Consider the following 10,911-nt stretch of genomic DNA (forward strand, 5'->3'; position numbering starts at 1 on the left):
AAATCATAATTAAGAGGGCTGTTTTATCCTGGAGGCGACCGGAGTTTATACTGTTTGCTAATTTCCGGCAGTTCCACGAACGCCTTAAAGAAAGCGACATTGTCCGCGACTCTGCCCATTTAATTTTTGTTCGGTCCTATTTTCCGAGTTCATGCAACGACAATTTTAAGACGATTCAATCACTGCTAATGGCTACCGAACAATCAAATGGGATTGATGAGATCAACAAACCATTTCGGTTTGAAGGAGCTCATTTCCGAAGATGGAGACAGAAGATGTTGTTCTACCTCACACAGAAAATGATTTTCTGTGCAAAAACTATATTCTCAATGGGCTGACAGATGATCTGTATGATTATTACACTGCTGAAGAAAAATCTGCCAAAGAAATATGAGAAGCACTGCAGAGGAAATATGACACTGAGGAGGCCGGATCGAAAAAGTACGCTGTAAGCCGCTACCTCAAATTCCAGATGACTGATGACAAGTTAGTGGAAATTCAATCTCATGAATTACAGAAGATAGCACATGAAATTATTTCTGAAGGTATACCTTTAAACGATCAATTTCAAGTTGCTGTCATTATTGACAAATTGCCTCCTTCGTGGAAAGATTTTAAAAATATTTTGAGGCACAAAACAAAAGAATTTTCGATGGAAAGTTTGATTACTCGCCTCCGAATTGAGGAGGAAGCTCGAAAACAATATTTAAAAGAGGAAGTGCTTATTGTTTCTAATAGCACTAAAAGGTTCACTGCGGTTCTGAAACCCACTCAAAAGAATTTTAAGAATCAGAACCGCAAACCAATCCAAAACCGCAACACCCGAGTTAATTTGAATTGGAACCCTCAAAGGAACTAAAATAGGCCACAGCAACAACCACCTAGAAATGATGTTGCTTTCCTATGCTTTAACTGTGGGAAACCAGGTCATATGGCACGTAAGTGCATGAACAGGCCAAACACTACTCCTAGTGTTAACCCGACTGAAGAGCAACATAACTTTGTTGATATGATTTCTGAGATCAACCTCATAGGTGGATCAGATGGGTGGTGGGTAGACACTGGTGCTTCTCGCCATGTTTGCTATGATAGAAGTATGTTCAAAACATACAGTGATGTGACCGAAGATAAGAAAGTGTTATTGGGTGATTCCCATACCACTATTGTTGCTGGAATTGGTAGTGTGGAATTGAACTTCACATATGGAAAAACCTTAACTTTGAAAGATGTGATGCATACTCCAGAAATGAGGAAAAATTTGGTTTCGGGCTATCTTCTCAACAAGGCTGGTTTTACTCAGACTATAGGAGCAGATTTATTTACTTTGACTAAGAACAATGTATTTGTAGGAAAAGGTTATGCTACTGAAGGCATGTTTAAGTTGAATGTTGAGGTTAATAAAGTGAATGCTTCTGTTTACTCCTTGTGTACTTTTAATGTTTGGCATGCTCGTTTTTGTCATGTTAATAAGCGTATCATTAAAAATATGAGTAACTTAGGATTAATTCCAAAATTGAATTTGAATGAATTTCTTAAATGTGATTATTGTAGTCAGGCAAAAATCACAAAAACACCTCATAAATCTGTTGTTAGGGATTCTGAACCTCTAGATTTAATTCATTCAGATATATGTGAATTAGATGGAAAGTTGACTAGAAATGACAAACGGTACTTTATAACCTTTATTGATGATTGTTCTGACTTTACTTTTGTTTATCTTATGAAAAATAAAAGTGAAGCGTTTGACATGTTTAAGTTGTTCATAGTTGAAATAGAAAATCAATACAATAGGAAAGTCAAGAGACTTCGTAGCGATAGAGGCACATAATATGGTTCTAGCCTGTTTATTGATTTCTATAAAACACATGGCATTATACATAAAACCACAGCACCTTACTCACCAGAAATGAACGGAAAGGCTGAAAGGAAAAATAGGACACTTACCGAATCTGTAGTAGCTATTATGCTTAGTTCAGGTGCTGCCTCACATTGGTGGGGAGAAATCCTTTTGACTGTTTGCTATGTGCTAAATAGGGTCCCTAAATCCAGAAGCAAAATCTCTCCTTATGAGATCTTGAAAAATAAAACACCTAGTCTTTCATATTTTAGAACTTGGGGTTGTTTGGCTTATGTTAGGATTCCTGACCCTAAGAGAGTCAAACTTGCTAGTAGGGCTTATGAATGTGTGTTTATTGGATATGCTGTGAATAGCAAAGCATATAGGTTCTATGATTTGAATGCAAAAGTCATCTTGGAGTCAAATGATGCTGACTTTTATGAAGATAGGTTTCCTTTTAAATTAAGAAATAGTGGGGGTGCATCATCGAGTAGCATACCTGCTACTAGACCTATAGTACAAAAAGAGATTGAGGAATCTGAACCTAGGAGAAGTAAGAGACCTAGAGTATCTAAAGACTTTGGTTCTGACTTTTACGCTTTCACAGTAGAAGAGGATCCACTTACTATACAAGAAGCCTTAACCTCATTAGATGCTGATTTATGGCAAGAAGCCATTAATGATGAAATGGACTCACTTGAGTCAAACCAAACTTGACACTTAGTAGACTTACCACCAGGCTGTAAACCAATAGGTTGTAAATGGATCCTTAAGAAGAAACTGAATCCTGATGGTTCAGTAGATAAGTTTAAGGCTCGCCTTGTAGCTAAAGGCTTTAGACAAAGAGAAAATGTTGATTTCTTTGATACTTATTCACCTGTCACTAGGATTACGTCTATACGTGTTTTGATTGCTATTGCTTCTGTGCACAATCTAGTGGTGCACCAAATGGATGCTAAAACTGCGTTTTTGAATGGTGAACTAGAAGAAGAGGTTTATATGGATCAACCTGAGGGCTTTGTAGTCTTTGGTCAAGCCCATAAGGTATGTAAGTTAGATAAGTCTTTATATGGGCTAAAACAAGCACCTCAGCAATGGCATGCAAAGTTTGATAACTTGATTTTTTCAAATGGCTTTAAGGTGAATGAAAGTGATAAGTGTATCTACTATAAATATGAAAATGGTCTTTGCACCATTATTTGCTTATATGTTGATGACTTGCTTATTTTTGGATCTAATATTCATGTTGTGAATGTTGTTAAGTCAATGTTGTGTGAAAACTTTGACATGAAAGATCTAGGAGAAGCGAACGTCATTCTTGGCATAAAGATAACTAGGTCTGAAACTGGAATTTCTTTAGATCAATCTCACTACGTTGAGAAGATTATAAAGAAATATAACTACTTTGATTGTAAACATGCATGTACACCTTATGACCATAGTATAAAACTTTTTAAGAACACTAGAGACAGTGTAAGACAATCAGAGTATGCTAGCATAATTGGCAGCCTTCGCTACGCCACTGATTGTACTAGACCCGACATCGTGTATGTCGTAGGATTGCTATGCAGATTTACTAGTAGACCTAGTGTGGAGCATTGGAATGCTATAGAAAGGGTCATGAGATACCTTAAAAGAACCATGAAACTTGGATTACATTATCAAAGGTTTCCAGTAGTCCTTGAAGGATTTAGTGATGCTGACTGGAGTACCTTATCATATGATTCCAAGGCTACCAGTGGCTATATTTTCAATATAGCCGGTGGTGCTGTTTCATGGAAGTCTAAGAAACAGACTATCTTAGCTCAATCAACCATGGAATCACAACTGATTGCACTAGCTGTGGCTAGTGAAGAAGCAGGTTGGTTGAGAAGTCTGTTAGCTGAGATTCCCCTATGGGAAAAACCAATTCCAGCTGTATTGATCCACTACGATAGTACCGCGGCTATTGCTAAGATTCAGAATCGTTATTACAACGATAAGAAACGACAGATACATCGTAAGCACAGCACTGTGAGAGAGCTACTCACTAAAGGAGCTGTTAGAGTGGATCACATATGCTCAGAAGAGAATCTAGCCGATCCTTTGACGAAAGGATTAGCTAGAGAGAAAGTCCATAATACGGCAAAGAGTATGGGACTTATGCCCCTACAGTGATGAGTTACACACAATGGTAACCCAACCTATAGACTGGAGATCCCAAGAAATAGGTTCAATGGGTAATAACAAGTTGTGTTGTAATATGAGTCAGATCATGCAATTTGAAGCATGAATATCCTGAAGCGATTTGAGGTTGAGATAATAGAAACTCTTAATGAAGTCTATACTTCATTTGGAGTGAAGTACATAGCTACAGGGGTACTTTTGATAGACTCACCTATATGAATGTGGAAGTGAGGCTGCTTCCTATGAGTTTAGGGCAAAACTCTAGAGCATTCATTAAATCGGGATAGACGTGCATGGCCATAAACGCACGGGCTACTAGAACTACACTCTGAAAAGGTTATGGCGTGATATACATCAGAGATAGAGTTCAAGACTACGAGTCACTCTATTAAAATCTGAACTATACTCACTACGCAAAGGTTCAAATCGAAAGATACCTCTGTTTATGTCTGACCATATATAACTGCTCAGTAAAACGATTTCAAAAATTCTAGTGGGGGATTGTTGGGCTTGGCCCAATTAGAATTTATAAAATTAGCCCACTCATATGCCTTTAAATTTTCTCAAGTGAAAAACATCCCACATTGCTTTCAAAGCACTTGGTGGAGATGTTTATAAGGAAGGTCCTCACATGCTTGGGGTGTGCCCCAAGGGGTACCCACTTTTATGAAAGGGTGAGGACCTATCTCTTTGGTTGACCACACACACGCGCCGTCCGTTCGACCGAACCGGGCCGGGTTGGGTTGGGTGTGGTGTGGTGTGGTGTGAACAATATAATTTTTTATTGAAAAAAAATTATTAATAATAATATTTTTTTATTAAATTCGGTTTTTATTTTTTATTAAATTTAATTGCCTCTGATTCAGTCTTTCAGAACGTTATTCATAACGTCTCTCTTCTTCTGAACGTGTCTTCTCCAAACCCAGTCTTCCTGATTTTCCTCCTTCACCTTCTCTATGAAATCAGAGCTCAACAGCTCTTTTTTCCTGTATAAATAGGTGAGACTGGCATACAGAAAATACAATTGAATTCATTCTTTCTTCTTTTCGATTACAAAAACTGAGCAAGTTACAGAGTGTATTACAGAAACGATTTTTGTACGGTGCAATACAAAATCGTAATTAAGAGGGCTGTTTTATCCTGGAGGCGACCAGAGTTTATACTATTTGCTAATTTCCGGCAGTTCCACGAACGTCTTAAAGAAAGCGACATTGTCCACAACTCTGCCCATTTAATTTTTGTTCGGTCTGTTCCTATTTTCTGAGTTTGTGCAACAACAATCTCCCCCAAATTAAAATTTCTCTCCCCTCTAATAATCCCATTATATATATCTATCATAACACGGATCTCTTTTGTTGCTTTTTAAGTGTTTCTGTGATGCATTTTTGCTCAAATTGATATAAGGAACAACTAACTTAATTTTTAGATATTTCTAGAACTCCTTCATACCATACTTATTTAGATATGAATAGACAGTGGCTCTACTTTTGATCTATGAAAATAATTAACAATTTGATTAAAAACAGTAGTTAGTACTTAATTAATTAAGACTTGTTTAATGAATAAATTATGCATATGGTGATTTACTTTTATTAAACTGGTAAATCACCAGTTGGATCCAATTTCATTTTAGGAAGAAAAGATGTACGTGCATATAGATATAAGGCATTAACATTATGATTTTAAAATATAAATTATAAGTGATATTTTTGAACACGGACGTGACAATGAAGGTGCAACAACTAAAGATGGGAGAGGATCATGCATATGGGATACCTTCATTAAAAAATCCTCAGGTTTCATATGTTTTTAATCAACTAATGGGAAGGTTGTAGGATCATGTTTGAGAAAAATAAGGGCCACTAACTTGGAATTTGTTGCTCAAAATCCTATAAATAGAGCCTAATCCTTTCATTCCAAACCCCACTCAAAAAATTCCAGAAAATGTAAACATTATTCCGAGAAACTTTAATTCTTGGGTCGAACCGGGATTTCTTACGATTTAGTCCCAATAAAAATTGTTCTTTAAGTTTATACATTTTACAGGCTTCAACAATATATTGGGTCAAAAGGTTTTATACTTTTTATAATCGACAGTTATGAGAATCAAAGAGTTTTAAGATTTTTGTAACCGATGATGGGTATAATGAACATTAATCTTCTTTTAATTAGAGGGTTTTAAGCTTTGTAACAGATATGAGAATCAAAAGGTTTTAAATTTTTTGTAACCGACAAATATGGAATGAAATGATTTGAAGTTTCTTTATAACCGATAAATATGGGAAGGGTTGTATGATTTTTGTAACCGACGATGGAGGGGATGAACATTAATCTACTTAAAAAAATTAAGATTTTTTTATTTTTTTACCTGTAATTTTATATCTAGTGTGATATTTTGTCATCAACTGTGTGTTTCACTATAATAGATTTTATAATTTTTACAACTCATCTATTGCTGACATGATATGTTCACATAATATGTTTTGCACTGAACTTTTATATATAGATAGAGATATGCGTTAGGGGCATAAGATTATGTACAAATTATTTAATGTTTTTAATAATGATGATCTATAAAAATGCATCTAAAAAATTGTTGGTATATGTGTGTGTGTGTTTTTCTTTGTAGTGATTTGGAGAACATTAATGAGGAAAGTTTTTTTTAGTTTTTGCCAAATTAAATATTTAGTTATTAATGAGAAATATTTAATAAGGGGTTTTATGTATCCACATTATATTTATAAAAGAAATGCTTTTAATGAAGAATTTATTGTATCATCATTATTATTTTTCTTATTATAGAATAGTTTTGTTGTAATATTGTAATTAATTTTTTGCATAGAAACTGAAACCATGTCTATAAAGTTAGTTGTTACAACTTACGATAGACTTCCACTAATTGTGTATATAAGCATATACATTAAGAATAATAAACATCAGTTGAGGTTTTCACTTGTTATAAAAAGAAACACATTCTTCAACATCTTCTACACGAACAAAATGTTTGATTTTGAAATTGAATTCAACAAAAAAATTGGATGTCTTGTTTACATAATTACCCATTTACTAGTTTCCACTATAGCTTGTGGGAATGAAAATAATATTTCAATTAATCGAGCAAGTTTTCCTGCATCCTTTGACTTTGAGATAGGATCATCTGCTTATCAGGTATATAACTAATTATAATATTCATTTTTTTAAACCAAATATTCATTTTATTAAGATGTCATTATGTATTACTCTACATAAGTTTAATATTTTTTTATTGAATAGTATGAAGGTGCAACAACTAAAGACGGGAGAGGACCATACATATGGGATACCTTCATTAAAAAATCCTCAGGTTTCATATGTTTTTAATCAAACCTAAACTGCTCAAACTTTATGATTATTTAAAAAATGTATATATTTTTTTAATATAAAATTTGGATATGGTGCAGGTTCTGTAGCTGACCACAGTAATGCTAGTATTACCACTGACCAGTATCATAGATACAAGGTAGATATGTTGTTTTTATATGTCATAAATATATTTCTTAAATAATCTAATAACATACATATATATTTCACCACGAAGATGTGCGTATACTGAAAGACATAGGTTTTGATATTTATAGATTTTCCATCTCTTGGTCTAGAGTTTTACCTAGTAAGTTTACCGTTATATATTTTTATTTATTAGCTCTTTTGAAAAAAAAAATAGTTACTTTTTCTAACTTTATTTCTCTTATATTTTGTACAATAATTTAGAAGGAGGGCGACGTGGAGGAGTAAATAAAAAAGGCATCAACCTCTATAATAAACTCATTAATCACCTATTATCAAAAGGTTTAATAGCAATGTCCCTTTCCCTTATTAATATATTTTATTTACTTTGCAATTTTAAATAAGTAATACATTACTAATTTTAAAGCCTAATATTTTGGTTAGTTCTAGGAAACAATTTCTATTTGCAGTTTGTGTATTAAAAAATCAAAATAGTTTCTTTTTCATTTCTTTTTGTAGTAATCATTATTATATATCGAATTAGTGCAAAATATTTTTTTACTAAAGATTATTATATTTTAAAATTTTATTTAAATTCAACAATATAAATACATTATTGTGATAAGAATTATTATTTATAAAATTATTAAAAACTATAAATAGTAAAATATATGAAAACCAAAAGAACATAATATATATATATACATACACACGTGGGAGTGACTAAGTAAAAAGCAAGAAAAAGAATTAAAATATATATGAATAGTGGTCGTATAAAGTATAAAATGTATTAGAGCATAAAATATGACAAAAAAAGTCTTATTTTCTAAATCCTCAATTGAGTAATTTATACAACTAAACAAAAAGTCATGTCTTTCGATTTCGTTGAAAAAATTTCTTAGAAAATGGCCATCTTTTCCATAGCTAACAAACCTTAGACTGTGCTTTAATCTTTGATATATTTTCACTTTATTTGACAAATTTTGACACTTAAATTTTATAAATATTTTGCATAAAATATTAAGATAAACAAGAACTCATGTTTAAAGACTTTTCCATAAATTGACCTTTATTTCTTCCAAATGTCATTTAGAAGGAAACAAATATATTAAATAATGAATACTTGTTTATTTTGAAGGTATCAAACCGATTGTAACTCTATTCCATTGGGATCTTCCACAAGTTATAGAAGATCAATATCAAGGTTTTCTAAACCCTAAAATTATGTAAGTACAATTTTAAATATGTGTATGAGAAACGACTATTCATATTAATCTGCTTTAATTATTTATGTGAGAACTCATAATTCATATTGTCCAGTGATGATTTTCGTGATTATGCTGAGTTGTGCTTTAATACATTTGGCGATCGAGTAAAGCTTTGGGTAACTATAAATGAGCCAATGATGTATGCACAACAAGGTTATGCAAGTGCAACGTTTGCTCCAGGTAGATGTTCAAATCGTTCAAGATGCTCTGTAGGTGATTCCAGTGTTGAACCATACACAGTAGCACACCATCTACTCCTTGCTCATGCTGCCGCGGTCAAACTATATAAAGAAAAATATCAGGTGAAATCTATATTCATTCTGAATATTAATGTGTAAATAAAATAAATAATCATTTTTAAAATATAAATACTCGTAAAACTATAATTTTATAGCATAATTGATAATAATTTCCTTGTTTGCCAAAAAAAATCCTTAGAATGCAAGCATAAAGAGAAATCATAAAATAAATAATCCATTGTACGAGACTCTACTAATAACATCTTAATTAGTTAAGTTATGGAAACCTAACACGCTTAATAGACTCACAAACAAAAAATGATAAAATATTTATTAATTTATTTAATTTCTTTCAATTAAAACTTTGTAGATTTCGCAAAAAGGTCAAATTGGAATTTCACTAAATACTAACTGGATGGTGCCATACTCAAATTCACAAAAAGACCAACTAGCAACAGATCGAGGTTTTGCTTTTACATATGGTTGGTATGTATTTATTTATTTATATTTATGTTTGAATTTATATAAATATGGATATGTATATCAAAATAAAATAAAATGGAACTGAATTTACTTTTTTGTTCTGTTGAAGGTTTATGGAGCCACTATATTCTGGATCTTACCCACTAGAAATGATTGTTAATGTGGGAAAAAGATTACCAAATTTTACTAAGGAGGAAACCAATACGATTAAAGGATCTTATGATTTCATCGGAATCAATTACTATACTGCGAGATATATTGCTGATACTCCTTGTCGAACTCAAAATTTGAACTACATCAATGACTCTTGTATCGATATTAAAAGTATGTAAATCAACTTTTTTCTTCACTAAAATTACCTTATTATTTTCTAATCAAAGAAATTACTTACTTTAGGTGAACGAAATGGAATTCCAATTGGTCCTCATATAGAGGTATAATTTATAAATTAATATAAAACTTAAGTATCATAAAGTGACTTTTTTATTTATCATGCTACTCTTTATTTCTTGAAATATTTTTATTAGAATTTTAAATATTGTTATCATTTAATTATGTAGAGAGTAATTAAAGTTCCTAAATCTAATTTAATTGAATAGGGTACTTGGATGTATATCTATCCAGAAGGGCTTCAATATTATCTACTTTACATTAGAAACAAGTACAATGACCCTGTAATCTATATTACAGAGAATGGTAAAAAACAACTACACACATAAGAATAATAAACAATTATTTCATATTCTTACATTTATTTTGTTTTGTATTAGGAGTTGCTGAGCATAAAGATAACACAAATTCTATTTTGGAAGATGATAAAGTGAGAATAGAATATCTTCATAGTCATCTAAGTCGCACTCTTGAAGCAATAAGGTGAGTATTATAAATTACAAAAAAAAAAACAATAATGGTGATTTTGTTGATAAAAAAATGAATTGATGGCTTGAACAGGCTTGGAGTAAACGTAAAGGGGTATATAGCATGGTCGTTTTTAGACAATTTTGAGTGGACAGCTGGCTACACAGCCAAATCTGGAATAGTTCATGTTGACTTCAAAAATGGATTCAAAAGATACCCAAAACAATCATCATTTTGGTTCAAAAAATTTCTTACTGTTACTAGTATAGAGTAGCTTACGTGGCTCTCTTCTTTTACTTGTTCAATGTACACAACATAAATTAATAAGCATAATAAAGTATTCCTGTTAATATGGGGTTTCCTAAGGATAATGTCTAATTGCATCATTCAGTTTATTTTAGCTTCTTCTAATGACAATCAACCTTCTTTTATTTCCTCATATTTCACTCAATTGAACAAATTTTGATAAGAAATGACCTTTACCTTCTTGTACATATGGTGAAGCTAGTTATGTCAATGAGCAATGTTTCAAAACTATTACCTATCTAAAAATAATTTAGCTAAAGCATGAGAT

At 32.1% G+C, this 10,911-nt stretch overlaps 1 protein-coding gene across 1 annotated transcript; it reads left to right on the forward strand.

Annotated features, from left to right (window-relative positions):
• The first annotated feature begins 472 nt into the window (after window positions 1–472).
• LOC136229824 (beta-glucosidase 12-like) lies at window positions 473–10,611 on the forward strand. The gene is made up of 17 exons (XM_066018709.1): window positions 473–545; window positions 927–1,183; window positions 2,978–3,602; window positions 3,753–3,968; window positions 7,074–7,171; window positions 7,277–7,346; window positions 7,444–7,502; window positions 7,577–7,652; window positions 7,754–7,831; window positions 8,628–8,715; window positions 8,810–9,059; window positions 9,367–9,482; window positions 9,589–9,803; window positions 9,876–9,913; window positions 10,079–10,175; window positions 10,250–10,352; window positions 10,431–10,611. The coding sequence occupies exons 1-17, from the start codon at window positions 473–475 to the stop codon at window positions 10,609–10,611; spliced, it is 2,640 nt and encodes an 879-aa protein (XP_065874781.1).
• Window positions 10,612–10,911: the final 300 nt, after the last annotated feature.

This window comes from Euphorbia lathyris, chromosome 5 (assembly GCF_963576675.1).
Source record: "Euphorbia lathyris chromosome 5, ddEupLath1.1, whole genome shotgun sequence".
Lineage (NCBI taxonomy): Eukaryota > Viridiplantae > Streptophyta > Magnoliopsida > Malpighiales > Euphorbiaceae > Euphorbia > Euphorbia lathyris.

What these genes read in the sequence shown, in the direction of transcription:
- LOC136229824 (XM_066018709.1), top strand. Translation starts at nt 473, where the DNA reads ATGACTGATGACAAGTTAGTGGAAATTCAATCTCATGAATTACAGAAG. An exon ending in ACCAGTATCATAGATACAAG is followed by an intron (nt 7,503 to 7,576) that starts GTAGATATGTTG and finishes ATATTTCACCAC; the next exon opens with GAAGATGTGCGTATACTGAA. An exon ending in TTTGCTTTTACATATGGTTG is followed by an intron (nt 9,483 to 9,588) that starts GTATGTATTTAT and finishes GTTCTGTTGAAG; the next exon opens with GTTTATGGAGCCACTATATT.